This window comes from Puccinia triticina, chromosome 8A, assembly GCF_026914185.1.
Source record: "Puccinia triticina chromosome 8A, complete sequence".
Classification (NCBI taxonomy): Eukaryota; Fungi; Basidiomycota; class Pucciniomycetes; order Pucciniales; family Pucciniaceae; genus Puccinia; species Puccinia triticina.
In genome coordinates, this window is record NC_070565.1 from 4,376,977 (window position 1) to 4,400,799 (window position 23,823).

General features: G+C 46.3%; 4 protein-coding genes across 4 annotated transcripts; 2 read left to right on the forward strand and 2 right to left on the reverse strand.

The window, feature by feature from the left end:
• Positions 1 to 6,733: 6,733 nt before the first annotated feature.
• Positions 6,734 to 9,055, forward strand: PtA15_8A446 (uncharacterized protein; the record flags this gene model as incomplete). The annotated part of the gene is made up of 2 exons (XM_053171877.1): positions 6,734 to 6,850; positions 8,876 to 9,055. 2 exons carry the CDS (start codon positions 6,734 to 6,736, stop codon positions 9,053 to 9,055), a joined length of 297 nt encoding a protein of 98 aa, XP_053023097.1.
• A 3,826-nt stretch (positions 9,056 to 12,881) lies between these two features.
• Positions 12,882 to 13,229, reverse strand: PtA15_8A447 (uncharacterized protein; the record flags this gene model as incomplete). The annotated part of the gene is made up of 1 exon (XM_053171878.1): positions 12,882 to 13,229. The coding sequence occupies one exon, from the start codon at positions 13,227 to 13,229 to the stop codon at positions 12,882 to 12,884; it is 348 nt and encodes a 115-aa protein (XP_053023098.1).
• Positions 13,230 to 18,852: 5,623 nt separating this feature from the next.
• On the forward strand, positions 18,853 to 19,374 carry PtA15_8A448 (uncharacterized protein; the record flags this gene model as incomplete). Its single annotated transcript, XM_053171879.1, has 1 exon — positions 18,853 to 19,374. The coding sequence occupies one exon, from the start codon at positions 18,853 to 18,855 to the stop codon at positions 19,372 to 19,374; it is 522 nt and encodes a 173-aa protein (XP_053023099.1).
• Positions 19,375 to 21,715: 2,341 nt separating this feature from the next.
• On the reverse strand, positions 21,716 to 22,430 carry PtA15_8A449 (uncharacterized protein; the record flags this gene model as incomplete). Its single annotated transcript, XM_053171880.1, has 2 exons — positions 21,716 to 22,054; positions 22,152 to 22,430. 2 exons carry the CDS (start codon positions 22,428 to 22,430, stop codon positions 21,716 to 21,718), a joined length of 618 nt encoding a protein of 205 aa, XP_053023100.1.
• Positions 22,431 to 23,823: the final 1,393 nt, after the last annotated feature.

The following is a 23,823-nucleotide window of genomic DNA, read 5'->3' on the forward strand; positions in this document are numbered from 1 at the left end:
GTAACAGCTGATGCTCATCTGTGGACCAGCCTTGGCTCAGGGGATGCTCAGCTGTGGACCAGTCTTGGCTCAGCTGATGCTCAGCTGTGGACCAGTATTGGCTCAGCTAATGCTCAGCTGTGGACCAGCCTTGGCTCAGCTGTGGACCAGCCTAGGCTCAGACAATGCTTGGCTGTGGACCAGCCTTGGCTTGGCTCAGCTGATGCTCAGCTGTGGAACAGCCTTGGCTCAGGTGATACTCATATTTTGAATAGTCTTCAAAAACCTGATTCCCAGCTTTGAAACAGCCTTGGCTCAGCCAATGCTCAGCTTTGGACTAGTATTGGCTCAGCTGATGCTCAGCTTTTGAAAATTCTTGACCCAGCTGGTGTTAATCTTTCAAACAGTATTGTCCCAGCTGATCCTTCTTCAAAAGCCTTTTCCAAGATGATGCTCAGCTTTGGACCATTGTAGGTTAAGCTGATGCTCAGATTTGGAATATTCTTGGTCCAACTGAAACTTGGATTTGTATCAGGCTTGGAATAGCCAATGCTCAGCTGTGGCCCAGGCTCACCCAATGCTAAGCTTTTGCCCAGGCTCATTCAATAGGGGGTTTCAAAGTAGACCTGCGCGTGCATGCAGGTCACTTTACATAACCCAGTTTTGCGGGGAGACTGCAAGTCAACGTTCAACATTTGAGTTGAACGCCGGCTTGCCTTGCCTTGCAAGTGGCATGCGCGGGTCTACTTTGAATCCTGCTAATGCATACTGCTCAGCTTTTGATGAGCATCAGCTGTTCCTGGGAAAAATTTAGGATCAGCTTGAGCTGACTGTGCCACATTGAGTGCTCTGGTGCAGTCCTGAAAGCTCTAAAAGTGTTGGGATTTTGACTCTTTGCCGGCGAGGAGAAAGAGATGAGCTCTTGAGGGTGCTTGAGAAAAGGGGTGGTGATGATGAATGGATCACTGGATGCGGATTAGATGCGGAGCGGAAAAAGAAGGAGAGAACCAATGAGTTGATCACTCTGGACTAGGCTATGTTTATATAGACTATGTACATGGCATCAACTTGTGGGTGAGAATAAAATGAATAAAAAATGATAATGAATAAGAAACTTCTTGACTCATTGTAACATTTCAAAAGGTACATCAATATCCCCAGCAGAGAGTGCGCACACAAGAGGATATGAAGGATTTGGGAAAGTTTGACAAACTAATCTAGGCAAAGAGCAAAGTCAACAAGGCTAGTACAGTGAGCAAACATGACCACTAAATACAAGCAGACCATAATATGTGGACTCATATGTGTAGAATATCTTTGATCTGGAAACTGTGAAGATACACGCCTAAGTGAACGACCTCAGTCTCATAAATTGAGAAAGATGTAGGGAGACCAATCAGCTGTGGAGATAGGTGAGCAAAGCAAATCCTGAACCGCAGTCCAAAACTGCCGCAGCGGGGCAGAAAAAACTGATCACATCTCTTGGATGGGAACAGGTGCCACGCACGCAAGCAGGAAGATTAAGGTTGCGGAAAAACTCGGCAACAAGTCTCTTGCAGATAGAATAACCACAGCAAGCCCCAAAGGTAAGCGGCTGGGTCTGAATCTGTCAAGCTGATCCAAATGAAAGCTAATGCCTCATTTAAATTCCACTAGACATTGTTAACCAAAAGGACAACAGGGACGTATCCAATTCCAAGCAAAGCACTGGTAACCAAATTGGTAAGCGCTTGTTGCAAGGCTAAAGGCTACAGCAGAAACAAAAGGCAAAATACTTATGAGTTGTTGGTTAAAGCAGACAATGTAGCCGTATTGTTGCGCCGTTTTGGAAAGTGAACAGGAGAAAAGAGCGCAAAGCTCTACCCAAGTAAGAAACTAAAAGGTTTCAAGAGGAAGGAAGGCAAGAGAACTAACAGCTATGAACTGTTGTTCTCAGATCTCCCGGATGACTCAATTTCTTTGTTGAGAACGCAAAATATTGCTCCGGTTCTTTACTTCCTCATTTCAACTTCTAACTTCAGTAGAAAGCGGCTTGTTGCTTGCTCTTAGGTAAAAATTCTTTCTTGTTTATTTCAGTTTAACAAAAGATTGTAATTAGATTAAAAAAGATATCTAACTACAATATAAATCTTAGTTTCCTGAATTCTTTCAAAAACAAGCCTGTAGAGGAGGATAAAGTGAGCGGAGATGGTGAAGAAGGGTTTTTAGGGATGAGTGGAGACAGAATTCCAACAAAAAGTGCTGGTGGAGCAGACTTGGAGCAGCTCTGGAGCAGAAACCAAAGCTGCATCATGTCAGTTGCCATCAAGTGACTATATTTTTTTCTGGTGCTTGCTTCTACTCCAATAAATGTTGGAGTGAGCAAAGTTTTACTCCAAAAGTGGGCTAAATTGGAGTGCTCAGAATTTCACTCCAATATATATTTGGAGTGAACCCTTTTTCACTCCGGAGTGAACCCTTGTTCACTCCAAAAGTGGGCTAAATTGGAGTTTTCAGAAGTTTACTCCAATACTAATTGGAGTGAAAACTCGTGCACTCCAAAAATGGAGTATAAAATTAGGCACTCAAACAGTGGTGTGGAGTTCAACCCACTCCATGTTTTCTTTTGGAGTGTGGACCACTGGGAACTCCAAAAAAGTTGGGGCCAGTGATTCACATTGAAAAAGAGCAGATAAATAGGCCCAGACTCACTGGAATCTTTGGGGCCTAGTCTGAAGGAGAGGAATGTGAGTGTGGTGGAAGTTTTTCTGTAGGGGGGAGGCAGGGTCTCCAAGGGTTAAAGCATGACTTTGTTGATCTGGAGGAGTTGCTTGGAGTGCATGCATGTATTTAAAATAGGTGCAAGCTCCAGTATTTATTGGAGTGTACAGTAGTACACTCCAGTATTTATTGGAGTGTACAGTAGTACACTCCAGTATTTATTGGAGTGTGAAGTAGTACACTCCAGTATTTATTGGAGTGTACAGTAGTACACTCCAATCTTGAAACATACCAAGTTTCAAGATTGGAGTTCACAGGTTTCCAATCCAATAAACATTGGAGTGAACTTCTGAAAAATCCAATTTAGCCCACTTTTGGAGTGAAAAAAGGTTCGCTCTAAATATATGTTGGAGTGAACTTCTGAACGCTCCAATTTAACCCACTTTTGGAGTGAACCTTTGTTCACTCCAACATTTATTGGAGTAGACACAAGTTCACTCCTTTTTTGGAGTGCAAGTGGTAAATATTTGGAGGGCATGAAGCCAGCCCCTACAGTACCATTATACCTAGCGTAACTACCCTCCATTGTTTGGGGGATGGCAAGTGTGCGCGTGTGAACGGAGTTGATAATGGTGTACGTGGGAGGCAGGCGGAGGATTATTATGTTCTCATTCTTTCTCTTCATATTTACGGTGGGGGAGGGAGGATTCTTTCTCATACTCCCCACTTCCCCTCTTTTTATTTTACTTTATGGATGTTTTGTGATTACTTTACCTTAATTGTGTTGCGTAGCAGTGCTATTTTATTGATTACTTTCTCTACGTTTACAAGTGTGCTTACAGAGGATTTCACTTGTTTTGCGGATGTATTTAATTATGGCTTCTACCACTGTTGTAACATCTGCACTGCGTTTAGCGCAGCAAAGCAGTTTTTTGTGCCACTGCGCTTATAACCACTTTTTGTTTTCCCTGAAAAAAAAAAAAAACAAGGATTTGTGGCGCGCTAAAAAAGCGCGCACGTAACACTGAACTGCTGCGTTTCAGCGGTAGCACAGCGGTTTGAAAAAAAAGAAAAAAAAGTGCTTTAAATCATGTTAAAAGAGGTTTAATGCATCCAAAACTTCTGCTATCCGCTAAATTAGTGGATAGTGTTGCAAATTTCTGCTTCCGCTGCACTATTGCTAATTGCCCTGGGTGGGTAGCGGTCAATTGCTGCGCGTAGCAATTAGCGCAGCAGGTTTTTCAACACCTTCTGCTACATGCCTCTGTGTGACTGCTGGTGTGACCGCTGCGCTGCGCTAAATGACTGCTTTTTTTAGTGCAGCGCAGTGGTCACAACTTTGTTTCTACGGTGTCTGCGGTGGAGTTACTATTTCATGTTGAAGATCTTTTACTTTATAGTTACTTGTTGTGGAGTTATTTTTTATTTTTACATGCTTTACTCTATTTACCCTGCTCTGAGCCCTACAGTACGGTGTTTGCGGAGCGGCGGAGCAGAGCTCTCCGGATCACCTGACTTTCTTGCTTGCTTACCAAGAGCGCAGTGGGAGGTGGGGCGAGTCCAGGGAGGACCCTGGAAGCCCCCTATAAATGTGGGTAATGTAAAATCCAGATCTTTGGCTCAATTCATACATTGGGGGGCACTGGGGAATGGCCTTTTTGGGGCAAATTCATACATTTTTATGCGTATGTTTGAAGCAAAATCCCCCCAGGGACCCCCAAAACCCCAATCAAAAGCCAGGTTCTGCGGGTAGTAGCAGATTTAACCAAGTTTTGGTGGAAATTTCATACATTTCTGGCATGTTTCATACCTACCCTCTTGGATTTCAAATCCCATTCATACAGCCTACCATTTTGCAAGAAAATGGAAAAATTCATACATTTACACCACAGGAGCAGCCCAACGTTAGGTCACCGGAGGACCTGGAGGTTACTCAAACTTTGCGCTCTTGCTTGCAGGACAAAGTTTTCACACGGTTGGCGCATTCTTAACCAACCATTTGTTTTGGTGGTTTTGGTGGGGGGGAGGTTTGTTTGACCCTACCACTCTGGCCAGGCAACATTGATTGAACGTTGTCCAGGAAGTCGGCCGAGTCAAAAGGATACTGCATGACTCGAGAGTCAAACCTGCCACCATAAGGGTATGGGCTAACCACTCATGATCAGTCCTTAACACTACGGGCAAATAGGTGTCGTTGCGGCCCGCAGTGTCACCTGACATTGCATTTGGGCTCGCGGCCGCAGTAGCTGCGCCTACTTGCGCAGTCACGCGCGCTTGCAACGACAGGCTGCATCCCGCAGCAACAGCTATGCCTGTAGTTGTAATTACCCGCTACGCAAACAAGCTTTAATCTTGGCGGATGATGTGGGTTTTCCAAGCTATGTAGCATCTCAGAGCATCTCCCTATGAGATTCTACTATGAACCTCACACTTATTGATGTGAGTTTTTGTTAAAATATTTTTCAAAAAAAAAAAATATTACAGACGTTGTGGGGCATCATGAAAAGCCCAAAAACAAACAGCAAAAGGTTCTTTCATGCCCTTAACCTAATTTTCTAGCATAACGTTGACTGGACGCAAGGGTCCCCTCAACGCTCTTCCAAAACGTTTGGAGAACAGTGGCCTGGAACCCGACTGTTCTTCCAATGCTCCGGTTCCCTTGACAGATTACCAGACGTTGAGGGAACTGGTGCGTTTAGATAACAGCCTGCTTCCGGGCCACTGTTCCCTCAACGCTTCGGCAGAGCGTTGAGAGAACTGGTACATCCAAAGAACAGGCAGTCCCAGAACTACCCAATGTTAAAACAAACTTCGCGTTGAGGGAGGGTTCTGACGACGTCACAAAACCCTCAATGCAAAGCCCACGTCTTGTGGGTTTAACAGACGTTTTGCTGCCTCAAGCGTCCAGCAGAGGTTCAATATTTCGTCGAGCGTCGTGGGAACGCTTGAGATTTCTTCAATCGCTCCTGTGGTGTCCATTGCCCACATACTTCGGGGGTTTCCAGGGTCCTGTCCAGGGCGTGCTATAAACGGCATTGGCAACGCCCGCGCAGGCGCGGCAAAGAGCACCAGCCAGGGGAGCAGGCTGCACCTTGCCAAGGAGGCCATCGCGCTCCACAGCCCATGCCACAGCAGGCAGTCCCGGAAACCTAGTCAATCAGCGGGCAACCGACCTGCTAGCAGCAACCAAACCGTAATCAGCAAATCACCCGATTCTGCCGATCACGACCCAGACTTCTGCAAAACGAATTGGTGAGAGTTGTGTGTTGGAGTCAGTTGGAGGATATTGGATGATCTTGTAGAGGATAGATGATCTGAGTAATCGACAGAATTATATTGGCTTCCAAGATGACGCACTCCTGTTTGGTCTGAGCCAGCAAAAACAATCCGGCGATTGCGCCTGCCATTTCGGCGGCCAAGTAGCTGGTGAACCGGGCGCGTTATTGATTGAGGGGACTCCTAACTTATCAAAGTCCCTCCCTATGCGGGAGGTTGGAGTTCAGAGTTCGGGTGGTGGTTTGGGTGGTAGCTCATTTGGGTGGAGCTTAAGTTTGGCTGGTGGCGAAGGGAGGGACTTAGAGCAACTCCACCGGGGGAGGTAAACCGGGGATGTAAACCAAGTTTACCTCCCCGCACCAAAAATCAGCACCCCATCCGGGGGGCTACATGAGGAGGCAAATTTAGCGCGGATGTAAAAATCCTCAATCGGGAGGCAGTTCTACATCCCCTCTAGCTTCTGCCTACCTCCGGTGAAAGTCCCAGTCTCTGTGAAATACACCACTCATCAAAAACCCTCCACCCCCGATACCATACTCCATCACCACCCATTTTCTCGCTATACACCAGGTCTACTTGCTCATCTTCAAATCTATCAACCAAAATGCCACCAAAAACCCTTGCCAATCAACCTGCTTTATTGCCACCCACTCCTCAAGCCAAAAAAACACAACCAGTTTGTTGCCTCATTCCTTTAAATTTTCCACTTGCCCATCATAGCTGATAATTATACAATCTTTTTGTTTCTTCAGGAGTGCAAGCACTTGAAATCAATGACATGGATGGTACACCTCAGCCAACCAAGAAAACCGCGCAGCCGGCAAAGAAAACCCCGAAGCCCAAGAAAGCTAAACGTGGTCCAGAAAGCGCCATGGAGATTCGGGCCAAGAAAGATGTTGGGACAGAGAAAGAGGTTGAGACGGAGAAAGAGGTCAGGACGGAGAAGGAGGTTGCGCCAAAGAAGGATGTCGTAAAGAAGAAGGGAGCGGCAACCAAGACTGTGAAGGAAGACAAAACTCCCAATTCCTCTCGTGCTGCAAACTATAAAGGGGAAGAAGATGCTCAAATATGTCGTTCTTGGCTTGAAATCACTGAGGATCCTCTCAACTCAACCAACCAGACTGCTAACACCTTCTGGCAACGTGTATCTTTACACTACAAGTCGATGATCACGGAACCGGTGTGGAACTACTCAAGGGGGAGAATAGAGCTTGGAAGGGAAATGGATAGCAACACTAGTAATAATGTAAGCTATGCAAGGGTGCTGATGAGGCTGCCTTCCTGACTAATGCTGAGGGGATGAGAGTAACACTAAGAAAAAGAAGAAAAGGTGTGGCTGATTTCTGCTTGATCTTAGGAGCTAGTACTATGAGCTTAACTACTGACTACTGAGGGTAAGAGAGTTGGAGCAATGGTTGAAAGGGGGGGAAAGCAATGGGCAATGGTTCAATGGCAATGGGTTGATGAGAATGGGCACTTATAATTTCTGTATCTAAAATTATCTATAAATTCTGCATGAGGTACAAGTGAGGGGGGAAAGACAGTTCTTATATGAAGGAAGGATGAGCACAGACAATGAGGAGTTCTGGCTATGAGAATGAAGGTTGTACAAATGAGGAAGAGTGATGTGAACATAGTAACAGTATGTAATGATGAGCAATGCTGAAAGGGGAATGCTGGTTATGGGAATAAAAGAATATACTAATGGGGAAGAGTGATGAGAACATAGTAACTACTTGTAATGATGAGCACTACTGAAAGAGTTAAGCACAGATCCAATGATGTAAGGTGTACAATAGGCATAGTACATAATAAGAAATGTATGTAAAGAGTTTAGTATGTGAGAATAAATATGTAAAAGGAATTTACTGTAATGATTCAAGTAGGTTACTAATGAAATGAGTATTGTAACTAATGAAGAATGTAGGTTGTCTGTAAGTCTTATATCCTTATATAACTACTGAACCATTGAAGATAAGGGGGTACTATGTATGAGTGACTATAGGTAAAATTTGGCGTAGAATCTGAATATGCAATAATAATGAAGTATTTGTGAAGGGTTATGGGGAAATGGGCAATGTAATGATGAATATATGTAAAGAAAAGGCAATAAAATACTACTTATGGTTTGGAATGGAGCACCACACCGGAGCAACCCATTAGTAGCTTGAAGACCTGTTGGCAATTGATTCAACAAAATGTCAACAAGTTCTATGGCTGCTTCCAGCAGGTCCAGCGAGCAAACCAAAGTGGAACCACCACCGAGGATCGATTGACTGGAGCTCTCAAATTGTATGCGGCCACCGAGAAAAGCAGCTTTACTCATCTACAGTGCTACCACATCCTTGTTACCTCGCCGAAGTGGAGAGCTTATTGCGAAGAATTGGAGCAAAAGAAGACCCAAAGTTCAAAGAAAAGTCTGAAAACTCCTACAGCGTTGTCGGCTTCTGCTCCAACTCCGGGCGAGCAATCCTCTGAAATTACTTCGTCCGATGCTATTGATGATAACGACACTGCTCCACCACCTTCAACCAAACCACAGCGTCCAATCGGAAATCGCAAAGCAAAAGATATCAAAAATGACGAGGAGAGAAAAATGAAGTTGAAAGAAGATATGCTCAAAGTCCAGCGTGAACTAGCGGCTCGAGCAATTGTTCAGAACAAGATCCTTTCTGCTCAAAGGGATGCGATGACCGATGCTGCCGACGAAAGCATAATGAAAGTCGATTTATCCACAATCAGTGAAGCACGCCGTCCATTTTACGAGTGGAAACAGAAAAAGATCCTTGAGAAAATTGCGAAAGAAAAGGAGCTCGAGGAAGAAAAAGAGAGGCAAAAGGAAATCAAGAAAGAAAAAGAGAAGGAGAAAGATGGCGATGTTGGGAAAGAACAACAAAAAGCAAACACAAGAGGAACTCAGAAATCTCAGTCTAAATCTAGGCAGATTATCGTCGATGTCGAAGAGGAACTTGTTGCGGAAGAAGAACTAGTTGTCAAAGATGAAAGTGGAGAAGAGGAGGATGAAAGCAAAGAGGAGGATGGATGCGGCGAACAGGATGGGAGCGATGACGATGATGCGTACGAGAATGAAGATGCTTGATTATCTATATATTCTCATTCTTTGTTGAGATCTCTTGCACAGTTTCTCTCTTCCTCTCACAACTTCTCTCTCCCAGTCACTCTTTTCTCTCATTTTTTCATTTGGAATTTCACATATATTTCAGATGAAAATAGAAACTACAAGTTAGAGTGATGTAAAAAAAGCTATCTTCCCGAACGACCTTTTCGGGCCCAAAGATGCTTGATAAGATCGTTCCTGAGTTGATGATGAGCTGTTTTGTCGCGAATGTGGCGGTAGTTTGCCACAAACTGAGTGAAATCTGCTGAGTTTGTTTGACTAGGAATGATTTTGGGGAGGGTTGAGGGATCGTACTCAAAATCATCCTCCAAACCACGTTCGTTCTCCACAATCATGTTGTGGAGGATAATGCAGGCTGTCATTATCCTGTGGATGGTATTCATGCTCCACGCTCTCGCAGGTTGGGCCACAATTGCAAACCGAGCTTGTAGGACACCAAATGCTCGTTCGACATCTTTTCGCATGGCCTCTTGCATCTTTGCAAAATGCTAGATTTGAGATAGAAAAAAATTTTAAGTAGATAGCCCAAAAAGAGTGAAGAGAGAACCAACTCGCCTTTCTCTCTAGCCCTTGCGGCTGAGAAATTGTCTTCACCAGACAGGAATAGTCAGGATAGATGCCGTCGGCTAGGTAGTATGCTTGGTCGTATTTATTCCCGTTTATGTTGAACTCGCATTTTGGAGAAATCCCGTTGAGAAGATTGGTGAAAAGAGGCGAAGCGTCAAGGACATTGATGTCGTTATGAGATCCAGGCATCCCAAAAAAGGCGTGCCAAAACCAAAGATCCTGTGAAACGACACCCTCAAGTACAATTGTTGCTTTCTGGATTAACTGCATGGTCAGATTCAACACTTACCCGGATGAAATGCAAGTTCTTGGGCTGACTCACCTTTTCCTTGCCTTGAAATTGACCCTTCCATCCCGCTGGACAATTTTTCCACACCCAGTGCATACAGTCCAATGATCCTAGCATACCGGGGAAACCTCTCTTCCCATTGATCGATAATATTTGCTTCGAGTCCTCTTCAGTTGGGTGTCTAAGATATTCGTCACCGTATATTTTGCGGATAGCCACACAGAATCGGTTGAGACTTTCAATCGAGGTACTTTCAGCAATGCAAAGATACTCGTCATTGGCATCGGCAGCGCGACCATAGGCAAGCATTCGAAGGGCAGAAGTGATTTTCTGTACTGGTCTCAATCCGGGTTGGCCAAGTGCATTTTTTTTTTTGAACAAAGTAATGGTCGTGGGCCTCAACGTCATCTACAATTTTCAGAAAAAGTGGTCTGTGCATTCGAAATCGCCGTCGAAATGAGACTTCACCGTACATAGGTGATTCCGCAAAGTAGTCACTAAAGAGCTGCTGATATCCTGCTTCAAAGTTGCGCGGTAGGTTGGCAGAGCGTCCTGGTCGTGATCCACCGTGCTTTGGAATCAGTTTATCTTCTTTGTCATCTTCATCAATTATCATTTGTGTGGTATTGATAATCACCCTTTCGATCGCTCTTGATGTTGATAGGACAGCAATTTGAGAACTGATGATGTTTTCCATCATGGATAGCACGTCCATGGTTGTGTTGAATAGCGGAAAGATTTCATGTATTCAATGAATGAAAAATAATTAAAGCGGTATACTATGACGGGGAAGAGGGATCGGGGATCGGGAATATCAGTTTCACAAGAATTTGCACCCCAACCTACCTCCTTGCGGTGGAGAGCGCGCGAGCTGCAACCTGAAAATCTCAAGTTGGGGAGGTACCCGCGCATGTAAACTGTCACAAATCTACCTCCCCCGGTGGAGTTGCTCTTAGAAGTTAGGCCTAATGTGGGGGTCGTGGCACGTAGGCCACCCACCAAAAAGTGGCAGAAATGCAGTCTTTGAGTTATGCAGCCTGTGGTTTCAACGCTGGCCATTCCAGCTGCCAGAACTTAGAAGCTCCTCCATGGCGCCGATTTTTAGAGCTCTCCCCCCATCAATCAACCCACCGGACTATTTTGGGTGGATTTTTGAACTGAGTCAAGGCAATCCAGAACGACCCTCATCTGGCGCGGTGCTTGAGTCCGGGGGTCCGAGCACATCCAGATTCTGTCTGGCTTCTGAAAAAATTGGAGCAACTGAAATAGATTGCTTTGTTAGATGCTGAGAGAAACTAACTAGATACAAGTAAAGAGATTAAAACTTGTAGGCTAAATTTACCTGAAAGCAGAACAAGATGTTCTAGCTTAAGTGATAGGACTGTGGAATCTTGTAGTATTGAGCAGTTGCCTATATGGCCAATGCTACTTCAGCTTGTTGTCTGTCAACTATTGTGGAGCTTGTTAGCTCCTTCAATCTTGTGTCTGTTCTTCCCTACTTATGTCTCTGTTCTGGGACTTACGAGTAATTAGCTTGATCAGCTTAATCTCCTCAATTTGTCCTGTGCGTACGATAACGTCGCTGCGTGATTGCTTGTTGAGCTGTCTTTGATTTCCTTTAGGAGGTTGTCTTGGTTCTGGTTCTAGTCTTCCTTCTTCCTTGGCATTGACTGTTTTAGTTCTCGCTTCTGCATACGTAGAAGCGATACTTTCTCAGCTATGCTCTGGGTTAGGTTTTGGTTCTGGGACCGCGGAAGGGCTTACCATTCAACATGGCTGGGTCTGGGTTCTGGGGACCGCGGAAGGGCTTACCATTCAACACGGCTGGGTCTGGGTTCTGGGGACCGCGGAAGGGCTTCGCCATTCAACGCGACTGGGTCTGGGTTCTGGGGACCGCGGAAGGGCTTGCCTTTCAACGCAGCTGAGTCTAACCAAGCAGTGTCCATAATGGTTCCTGCTGGTGTCATTGGTCTGTATTCCTACAGCTTCTTCATTGTTTCTTTTTTGTTTGACGAGATGTATCAGAATTCTGAGCAGACAGAACGATAGCCAAGATGCCAGGGTATCTATCGATTCCCGGGGCCTCATATGTAGCTCGCAAACCGAGTGAGCTACGGCCTGTGTAAGTTGAACCACCCATTCCTGCAATGGCCTACGCGCCACGACCCCCACTTTAGTCCTAAGTCCCTCCCTGCGGTCGGCGGCACTTCGTTCACCACTCAGCCCCGCATAGGGGGGACTTTGTTAAGTTAGAGGGGACTCACGTTATTGCTCGGGTGAGACGGAGGGATCGGGCTCGACCTGTTTCAATCGGATACATCTGGAAAGGCGAGCACCCGCAGTGCGGAATATGAGCCCAGGAAGGCTGCCAGCTCGTGATCCTCTTGTCCGAGCAGACCGTCGTCGAGCGCTTCTCACTGCATAGAGGGCTGAAAAATCGATTGCCTGACAAACTTTTTGGTTGCTCTTTTCCCCCTGATCAAGGATTGTAGTGCGAGGGATGCGGTAGTCCGGCAATGGTTTCTTTTGTTTTCAGCTTCCAGACTCTTCTAACTCATCGATCGGTACACGCTCACCAACTATCAAGACGACTTGAGTGCGACCAAGAGGCATGCCCCTCCTCCCCTCTATTCCAGGAAGTATCCAACACGTCATTCTCCCCCAGCTCTCGCCTGTCCTCGAAAACGGTTTATGAGCAACGATATTGCTGAGAACGTTTCAACGACTTGAGCAGGATAATCAGCTAAGTACGCATCGGTAAGACTGAATTCGATGAAAAGCATCTCTGAGTTGTTGTGCAGTGTAAAAGAAAATGGTCTGACACAGGGCCATTTGTATGCAGCAGTAAGTACCAACTCACTCAACCGACTCGCATCCCAGAGCCATCCCGCCCAGTCCCGATCCCTCCTCAGCCACATCTTCCTCCATGGCTCACGCCGCATCCGATGGCTCATCCTGTTCCTGCTCATCATGCTCCCGCTCTTCTACTGGCCCCAACTCACCCATCACCCAGACGGCTGGCAGGATCTCCTCTCGCGGAAGACCAGGTCGAAAGCTGCTGATTAGCCTGACTCGAAGACCCCCACCGTCTCGCGCGACGTAATGGACGTACTCGAAGAACTCGACCAGCCACAGCTGGGCGATGAACAGAAAGCGATCCAAGAGATGATGCTCGACAACTCTCACTTGGATAACAACCCTGACTCCGGTCTGCCCCGCTTCGGCGGCGGATAGGAGGATGATTTGGAATCTCCGTTCGTCAAGACGTCGTGTTTTCATGGTGCACTCGACTTGGATCTGGGCATACCCAATCAGCTGAATTGTCGAACGCGAAGCGAGAGATCAGGAAGAGACAGTTTTGAATCGATTTAATAAAGGGTTCACGGGAGAAGATTGTCTGTTGCAGACAAGTGAATCAGCAAGAGGGACCTAACTTAACAAAGTCCCTCTATTTGAGGGGGGACACTGTCCCGCCGGGACCCTCCGAAGGAGGGACTTACACCCAATGTCCAAGTTTGGGCTGACAGAATCAGAACTATGTCTTTTTTCAAACGTTTCTGGCTTCACCCTTTCCCATTGGGCAGCAAAGGTTTGGGTGAACAAAAGATTCCCAAGGTCAAGGAGAATCTCTCCAAATTTTTCTGAATTTTTTGAGGCCTTCAGAACCCCTCAGATCCATTTTTTGTGACTATCTGTGGTCCGCTTCATCCTATATTACAAAGTTCCCACTGTACAGAATCCAAAACTCATGATGTTACAAGGGACATTGCAGATCAAGAAGACAGGTTGGGGATAGGTGGGTATAGTACATGGATAAAGAAGACTTTGTTCATCATGGAAATCCAAACAATAATGAAATTGGACAGGAAATGGATGGGTGAGAGCAATTTTAAAAAAGTCCCCACCAAAAAACCAAATGCTGTCAGCCTGTAAGTCCATTTAGCGCGTAAGTCCCTCCCTCTGGTCGGCGCAATGCAACCACTGTTTTACCACTCCACCTGTAGGAGGGTGGGACTTAGTTAGAGGAGGGACGCAAGTTCAGCTCTCCTGACGCAGACGTGCCGTGCACCTGGCGCAATGCGCTCTCCAAGTAGAAGTATAATGTTTCACAGTTGGTGGAACAATCAAACAATTGTCTCAATCCCGTAGCTCGGCATGAACAAAATAGCTATGAAACACTTGAGGCATAACAAACTTGTGTTGATACATACTGGTGCATTTGTACATCTTTTTTGAGAAGAGCTTAAGAAGGGGCAAGTTGGATTACAAATAGCCCTCTGTTTCTTCCCTTTGTGTTGTCAGTCCCTTCATCGTACACAGCGGGTCGAACCCGACGCCCCGGGGGCGGCTTCCGGGGCGTCGCCGGGACCATGCAAGATCGGAACGCCCGGAGGGCGCTTGGTAACTTACCGCCCTAGTGACGCCCTGATGGGGCGCATTGGGGGCGAGTCTAATGGTCCCAGGAGCGCCCCGCCGGGTCGCCCATGATGCGTTTCTCAATTTGAGGGGCGCAACTGTGACGCCACCCAGAGCCAGCTCCGCTGGGCCGAGAGGGAGCCCCGAGGCCAGCGAAGCCAAAAATATGGCTACTGCGGGGCTCAAACCGCCTAGTCTGTGGTCCAAACTAATCAAGAGGCCGCTCCTGACAGCTGCACTACACAGCTGCTTTGATGGAGGTTGACAGTAATTTGAGGCTTCATAACGGACTTCCCTGTGTTTTGCAACACTTTTGGGAGAAAATCATGACAAGTCAAAAAAAAAGTCAAAAAAAAAAAGTTCAAAAAAAAATGTTTTCTCGGGCTCTCACATGGCAGAGCATCTATTGAGGTGGTTGTGAGAAGAAAAAAAAATGAAAAAATGATGTGAGAGGCCTCGGCGACCTGCATCGAGGCTGTGTTGTTGACTTGCAGTGGTCACAAGGTGATCGTTAGGCCGTACCTGAGGCTGTGGGGGGTGGAAATCCCTTGGGGGTCAGGAACGCCCTTGGGGCGCTTCGGCGGTTTGCAGGGCCCCAAGGGCGCAACAGCCCGACCGCCGCCGGGGCAGCGACCAGGTCGCCCCCAGGCCTGAACCGGTCTCCGAGGCGTACCAAGGGCACACCAGTGTCGCCACCGGTCCCGGGGGCGAGCCTGGGTAGCCCTGGGTGCGTTCAGGGAGCGCCTACTGTAGGGCCCCAAGGGCGCAACAGCCCAACCGTCGCCGGGGCAGCGACCAGGTCGCCCCCAGGCCGGCACCGGTCTCCGAGGCGTACCGAGGGCGTACTGGTGTCGTCACCGGCCCCAGGGGCGACCCTGGGTGCGTTCAGGGAGCGCTCACTGTTGGGACGCGAGTGTGGCGTTTTGGGGGCGCGCAAGTGGCGCTTTGAGGCTGTGACACCCGCGGGGCGCGCCACCAATTCTTGATTTGCCCCGCTGTGTAACCACCATCACCATCATCTTCCGGAATTCTGTTGGAATTCTGTCAGATTCCTTTTACTTTCAACTCTGAAACTTGTTTTATATCATTCTCAAAGCATTGTCAGAATCACTGTTGGTACAGAAGTTATCACACCATGTAGTCTAAGAACTATGAGTAGTAGATAACATTTTGTCATACGTGTATCAAACATAGTCTCTGAGATAGAATACTTGAAACTTGTCTCATAGTCACCTTCCTTTTATTTTTTCTTCCAACCACATGTTGGCTGCCTGTTGTTAGTCTACTTAAACCCAGCATACAAACAAGCAATTAACTCCATTGGTTCTCTCCTTCATTCTTGGCGCCCCAAACTGAGCCGCATCCGGTGAGATCATCATCCTCATTGCTCCCCTTTCTCAAGCCTTAGAGCTCATCTCCTATCCTCAATCTTCTCTGCGCGGCGGTAACCAGTCCTAAAATTTTAATTCTTGGTGGAAATTTTTGATTCCCACCACCTGAAACTGAAATCCAGCGGTCAAATATTGATTCCACTGCCAAACTGGCCAGATTTGACAGTCTGTAATGATTCCCCAGTCATACTGGCCTAATAATCTTCCTGGGTGCCAAAGAATATTCCATGATAATCACATGGCTCATGTACCTGCTGTAACGGAGGCATACCTTAACCAACCTTTTGATGACCAGAGCAGACCGGTCATTGAGAGAGTGCATAACCCTCTCACTGAGCAGCTTAAACTATGCCAATCAGAAAGGGGAGCTCTTGATGACCGGTATAAACTATGCCAGTAATCAAGGCGAGCTCTCAATGACCAGTTTATGCCGGGCATCAAGAGGTTTACAAGCAAAATTCTCTCCATGACTGGCGGCAATGACAGGTCTTCCATGGTCATTGAAGGAGTACATCATAAATACGTACCTCAATAGCAGAGCTTTTGATGACCAGACCACTCATCAAGAGCTCCCCGCAATGACCGGCATAACAGATCATGAGAGGGATATTTACATACTCCCTTGATGGAGGGCATGACCAGTAATTGAGGGGGTTATCTACTCATTTGATGACCGGTATACATGGACCGTTTGTCAAGAGGTTTATCTCCTTGCCAGTTGACCGGTATAGACCGGAAATCAAGGGGATTTTGTACTCCCTCCGGTCTTTGAGAGGAGTACTCTCCATGACCGGTACAATCAGTCTTTGAGAGGAGCACCTTTGATGACCAGCACAACACTTTAGAGCCCTTGATGACCAATCAGTGACACATTTTTGCTTCATATTAGTTCCTCCTTCTATGTTGGCTTATACAGACAATTCGTGATGGAAGGAGGAACAAAGCCTAGCTTAACTAAGCCTCTTGAACGGAGGGTCCGGGGGACCCCGCCCGGAGGGCTCTCCGTAGGAGAGGCTTATGAATAATGTCTGCAGGCTGGCAGACAAAGGAAGGAATTTCAATCCTAAAAACACAAAATCACATTTTAAAATTCAACAACATGTGTACAACAAAAACTGAATAGACAGTCTTTTTGGCAGTGCTGATGGGCACCCTCACCCAAGTTTTTGAGGCCAAATCTTCAAAACTGGTGGAAGGAATCCATTTTGAGCTCGAAGAATTCCTGGAAGATGTCCCATTGCTCTGACGATCCATCTTCCACTTTCCAGATGGATTTGCAGGTTTGAAAATCACCATCTTCAAGATGATTGTAATACTCATGATATACCAGAAAGTAAACAAATGTAAACATAAAAAACCGTACGCCTGCCCGTTGTGTGATAAGAAAAGAGGTCGAGGTGCTGTTCCAAACTCCGCCTGGCAATCCTTCAAAATGGTCCCGATCCCCCAGAAGATTACAAATTTCGACGACGAGCAGCTGAAGACTTACATCAGAGAAGGATCATTCAATAAGTACAACCAGGAAAGCAAACCCCTTCAGGTTGACACAGTTGCTAATCTGGTTCGCGGTCGAAACACCTTTCTCCTGGCGGCTACTGGGTTTGGAAAGTCGAGAATCCCAGAAATGTACCTCAACTTAACTGCGCGAGATCGTAACGGTGAATTTGTTGGTGTGGTTGTGGTACTGAACCCACTGGATGCGCTGGGCGACAACCAAGTCGAAGAGAAAATTGCTGCTGGCTATACAGCGATCAACCTACAAAAGCTCAACTTCAATGCAGAGACCGCCGATGAAGTGAAGAACGGGCTTTACAACTTTGTCTATCTTAGTCCTGAAATATTCCTCAACAACAAGTCCTTCGAGGAGCTATATCTATCGCCACAGTTCCAGAGCAAGCTTGTCTTAGTGGTGGTCGATGAAGCACACATGATCTATTCATGGGGCTTGGTTGAAAGCGGGAAACGCCATTTGAAAGCACTGGTAAAACACCAAGACAGGTGTCTTTTTCGTCCCTACTACGGTAACATCGGATCAGCCCTACTGAACTCGAACAAAGCCCCAATCCTCTTAATGTCAGCAACGTGTCGCCCGACGGCAATCGATGCTATCAAGAAAAATTTGAAATTAGTAGACACAGATCTTGATATCATTCGAGGGGAGCTGAGCCGCCCTGAAATCCGTATTATCCGAATTACAATGAATAACTCGCTGAATTCTTGCCAGGATTTGTTGCGCATGTACCCCTCGGAAAAACAAACACCTGACAGCCAGCTCGTGTCGACCCTAATCTACTCCGGGACTCGTCACGCGACTCTCAAGGTCTTAGAAGTGTTGGATGATGCCCGCGAAACACCCGGTCATCATTTGATAGCCGGGAGCAGTTTTGCCCGTCGATATCACGCCTGTACTGGCGATTTAGACAAACAGGACTGTATTTCTGACTTTTCGCAAGGCAAGGTCCCTTTGATTTCTTGCACCATGGCCCTTGGAATGGGCCAAAACTGGAGATCTGTCCGACAGGTAGTTCACATAGGACGAGGCGACCCTTCACTCATCTGCCAGATGATTGGTAGAGCTGGTCGGGACGGGAAGCCAGCTTTAGCCGTCCTTTTTGTGGAATCAAACCGAAAAAATGGAAAAAATTCTCTTGGCGAGTTTACCGGTCCGATTGACTCAGACGACGACCGAATGGACGCCCTAGCTCTGACACCGGTCTGCCTCCGGGTTGCATTTGCAGTTGACAATTTGTAAGTGGTCCAGTATTTTCGGAGATGAAAATATCTACGGTACGCTGATGGGGTGATTTTTTGACAGTATCGGTCACATTCTTCTCCGTTTTGATGATCGCTCATACATAGACGAGGTTGAACGTGAAATGCGAATGAACTTTCCTCGTTGCATGTGTTCCAACTGCATGAAACAAGCGGGAGAGCTTTTAGTGAACAACTTCAAAAGGCTCAATCAATCAAACTTCATGGATTACATCTTGAACTCGATTGCTACAACATCACAACCAGCTACATCAGTAACCAAAACATGCAACACCAAAGCTATTAAAACACGGGCAGTACCCGTCAAACTAACGAAGCCCGAGATGGTGGAACTGAAGGAAGTCCTCAAGAAAGACTGCTGCAATTTTATTGAGAAGGCGGTGGGCACGGGCGGAACTATTGTAGCCAGAAGATTCTTTGGCGAAAATGAAGCTGAAGCCATTGTGAAGAATATCAACAACATTTGCGACGCAGAACAGATGAGAGATGTGATCAGAGGAGAGGCCTTCGATGGACAGGTCGACGCGTTAATGCATTCAATCAATCACTTTTTAAATAATCGAGATAATCAAATTCAAACAGATGTCGCTCAAAGTAATCAAACCCTAGCCCCGAAAAATATTATTATCACTCAATCACCCATTGAGAAGCCAACCCAGATCAACAGACGAAAACGATGCACTCCCGAAGAGGCGGAGGCGAAGAGGTTGGAGAACGAAGCCAAGAAGCAAATGCGTCAGGCGCAGATCCTAGCCAGAAAATCCGCCGATGAAATTCGAAAAGCCAGTCAGCAACAGATCATGCAGGAAGTGAAAGCTCAGTACAACTTACCGATGGGCTCTTAAACCTCGTGAGTTTGTGGATTGGCTAGCTCGGCCGTCCCTTCCATATCTTGATTGATCTCAAGGTCTTCGGCTGATGGATCAAATGGCATGTGTAGTTTGAAGCGGGTCAGAAGCGGATCGGCCTTGTATTCTTTTTGGATCTTGATGAATCCTTCAACAAAAGAGTCCTCCACTTTGTCCTTTTTTTTCTTATTCGCACGAGCTGTTTGCTTAGTATTCGCTGGCTTGGATCTTTGGCTTGGATCTTTGTCGTTAGGCTGGCTTGGATCTTTGTCGTTAGTGGCTTCTTCATCTACCTGCATTTTGTCTGCTTGGTTTTGATTATCATCAGGAGTCGATCTTTTCGCTGTTTTGGTTGCATCGCCTCCTTGATCGAAAATGTCGTATTTTTGCGCCATTCGCATCACTACGTTTAAAGATTTCACATCAATAATGTTCTTGTGTGATTGTGTAAATACTGCTGCACCACAATCTTTTCGAATGGAATGCAACAATGCGCAAAGCTATCATTGAAAGGAGAGACAGCACAACATTAGTACCTGGCCTAATTTCTGCTTTGATTGCAGAGTGCAAAAAATGATGATTTTGCTTGCCAGTTGAATGTTTAAAGAGATGAGATCTTTGAGACGTTCAATTTGAGTCCCTTTGGTGGTGCGATTAAAGACAAACTTGAGCCAGTAATTTTGCAGCTCTAGGAAAAAATCCTTCGCAACAAAATGGTTGTCCCTACCCGATGGAGAGAAGAGAATCAAGTGCCGGAAAAGTTTGGCTAATGACTTTGGAAGCAGTACTGTGAGAAGTAAGATCATCCGAGGGAGATAAGCGGAGTACTTAGTGAGTCCTTTCAATCCTTGGCTCATCACGGCCCACATCTTACACACATTCATGAGGCGACCTATATCCCCCGCTTTCATTGCGCGGTTGGCCTCCACAACCGTTGAGAATTCATGCAGTCGGAGTAGGATGTTGTTTAGCTTTGGGGATGATTGAGCGGGCTTCTCGCCCTTCGGTGATGATTGATCGTGCGCATCCGCTCTCGCCTCAGCAGTACAGAATCGATCGTAGAACTGATCGATGATACGGTTCCACTTTTCAGTTTCCATCTTGGGCTTGGGGTTGGCCTCATCAAACTCTACAAGAGGCTCGGACTCGGTCTTCATGACAACTCTGCAATTTTACCAGTAAGATGAGTCACTAACGTGAGCATAAGGATAAAATTATGATTGATGACAATCCAATTGGCTTACTTGAGCCCATATAAAATGGTAGCCTCGTGAACTCGCTCAATATATTTGATCATCAATGAGAAGTCTTTTTTAGGCATTGCCTTTTCGTGAGGAACACCAAGCGCATGTAATACACGCCAGGCACCTGTATCCGATGAGTTTTGAGGATCACCAAAGTGAGTCTTGAAGATGCAATGGGCAATGTTCCAGAGCGTATGCGAAGCACCAAGCTGAAAGGAAATGTTATTCAAGCTATGTTGCGCATACCGGCTGGGCATGCGTAAAGACCGCAGGCTGTTGAAGTTTCGACACGTAGCCAAATCACCGTCCATAAGTAGAAGCTTCCCAAAAAACTTTTCAGGTGACAACCCCGCCTGCTTCGCCACCGAATCCAGTACCTGCCCAATGCCCTCGGCGCTGTTTTCAGAGGCGTCCATCAGTTTGAGCATCTGAATATTCGGGGGAGTCTTCGATATCTGCTCAACCACAGGCGGGTTTCGACGAATTGCCGTGGAAGGATCTTGAGGTGTCGCTATGTATTGGTTCATGACCCGTGCAATTTGACTCTTCCAGACTAATTTGTAACTGTCTTCTGAATCTCGTGTGGGCATGAACATGTGTGGCTGGATCGAGAAGTCCGGCACTTTTTGCATTGCTTCATTGAATTTTTCTAGACTGATTTCCGACATATCGAGGGTATCTAACAGATCTTGGGGTGGCAAGTGGAAATAACCCCAAGTTCCATGGAAAGTGCGGGTACGGTTTCCAACGGCGTAGGTATGAACATGTTCTTCAATATCTAGATTGTCAATACATATGATTGGAGCCATCGGGAAGTTCTTGTAGGTCTCAGCAAAAAAAATCTTCATGTTTTCTTCGGCCTTTGAGGAAAGGGTCTTGAGAGCTGCCATTGCAGTGCGTTGCCCACAAACTAATCCGTGATACATTAAGAAATGGTTGACCCGATCGGTGACGCCGCAGGAAACAAGCTGAAGGGCGGTCTTGAGTTGAATAGCGTTGTGTCGACGGTTTCTTGCAAAGGCAATCATGCCACATACGAGCGTTGAAATCTAAACAAAAAACACTAAATTTTTGCTGCAATATTTCAACTTAGTTTATTGGCTCACACTCTTTTTCCGATGAGTCAAAGAAGAGGGCAGGTGGCTGTAAGTAATTCCTTCCATTTCGAGACCTTCCTGATCTTCGTGATCAAAGTTGGCTGTAATCTGATCGTTGGAATTTACTGGAACATTTGCCTCGCTGGATTTTGATTTTGATAGCACCCTGTAGACAAGACCGTATATGAACGGCATCCCATCCTTGGTGAGCAAATTGACGAAATTTTCCTGAGTCTTTTCTTCGAAGAAGTCGGAGGTGATTGTTTGGCTACTCTGAAAGAGTCCGGTAGGATAATTTCCGCTGGATGGCTTCTGGCGCTCCGCAATATCAACGGCCTGGGATTGATGGAAGGGTATTCAGCTCTACTTGATTTGAATATATTGAATAATGAAATAAACATGAAATCTAGTCAGATAAAAATGTGTAACTTACTTCATCAAGTACAATATCTTCCCACAGTTTCTGGCCTTCTTTGTTTGTTTTCACTAGTGATATAAGCTCCATGAGAAGTTCCATTGTTGTTGGCAGTCCTTTCCCTGACCATTTCATTCGGCGTTTAACGACAGACTCGTGCGAGTTTGTAAGAAGTGCCAACACGAATTTCTTTGGAGTTAATTGGTGCAAATTTATTCTATCACAGATATCTATGATTCGGACATGAAGAGGGATTGATCGTAAGTTCTCTTGATCTTGATCTTGAATCGGTTGCATAGTGTAAAGATTTGTGGTTTCTGCTCAAGGGATCAAGGGTGAACTGAACAGGCGCGTAAGGAATTTGGAAAACTCCGGCGTACTTAGCAGGCCAACGGCTCTACATACCAGCAAAATAAATTCTGTCTGTTGTATCTGCAGAGATTTTCAGAGGTTGTGATCTTGCGGATCCAGGATGCACCAGGCATGATGGCTGTGGATCCTTACTTTACATTTCTTCGTGTTTTTTTATTTTTGAAATATTAGTACAGCAAAAATGGTAAGGAATGGGGAGATGAGACCAGCGCCATTTGAAAGCTGAGGTCGAGAAGTGTATTTTGACTCTGGGTCAGGTGCACAGGAGCTGAGGGGGAGGCTGGGTGATGCTAAGTATTTTTCCTCCAGCCATTCGTGATTTCTTTCTCAGCCAATTTTTTGACTTTGTGCACAAGTCCCTCCCTGCGGGAGGGGCCGCTTCGCGGCCAGCCACAGCGACTCCCACCAGGCGGGACTTGTGTCAAGTTAGGAACAAAGCAGAATATGGCTAAAATGGCATCTCCATGCCTGGTTTGTTGGTTTTGTCAAGGGTGGGCCGTTACGTTACCCGCAATTGGGAACGTAACTGTAACGTAACTTTTAAAGTTACGTTACCCAGTAGTTACAGATACCTTGATTTTAGTTACAATATCTGCCGCAGAAAAAGGGCTGTTCATTTTCTAATTACGTTACCCAGAAGCTTTCAACAAAATGGGTTACGTTACAGGTTTGCCCAAATTTGGGTAACTTTGCCGTAACTTTCCAAGAGAAATGACTATTTGTGGGTTTTTTTGTTCAATATGAGTACGTATTGGGCTCAAGTTGATGTAAAATAGCCGCTGATGCCAGTTTCTGCCCAGGGTGTCAGGTCAAAATAGGTGCACAGTGAGGATTGAACACACAACCTGCATGTTGCAAAACATACAAGAGGCAAGCACTAACCATTATCACCACCCGCAAATGGGTGTGGTTTCCTCCGCAGCCACACCCAGTGGTTTTCGCGCGGAACTCGCGCGGCCCCCGGACCCCCTAGCTGCATATCATTCGGGGTGCTTGTGGGGCCGACCGGTCATCAAGGCATACACCTCGATGACCGTCTCAATCGAACGGTCATCAAGGTGTATGCTTTGATGACCGGTCATCTGAATACCACACCTCGATGACCGTCTCAATTGAACGGTCATCGAGGTGTATGCCTTGATGACCGGTCGGCTCCGGTCATCAAGGACCTCAATGACCTCAATGACCGGAGCCGGCCGGTCATCTGGATACCACACCTCGATGACCGTCTCAATTGAACGGTCATCGAGGTGTATGCGTTGAAGACCGGTTGGCTCCAGTCATCAAGGTACCTAAATATGTACCTCAAGGGCCAGCC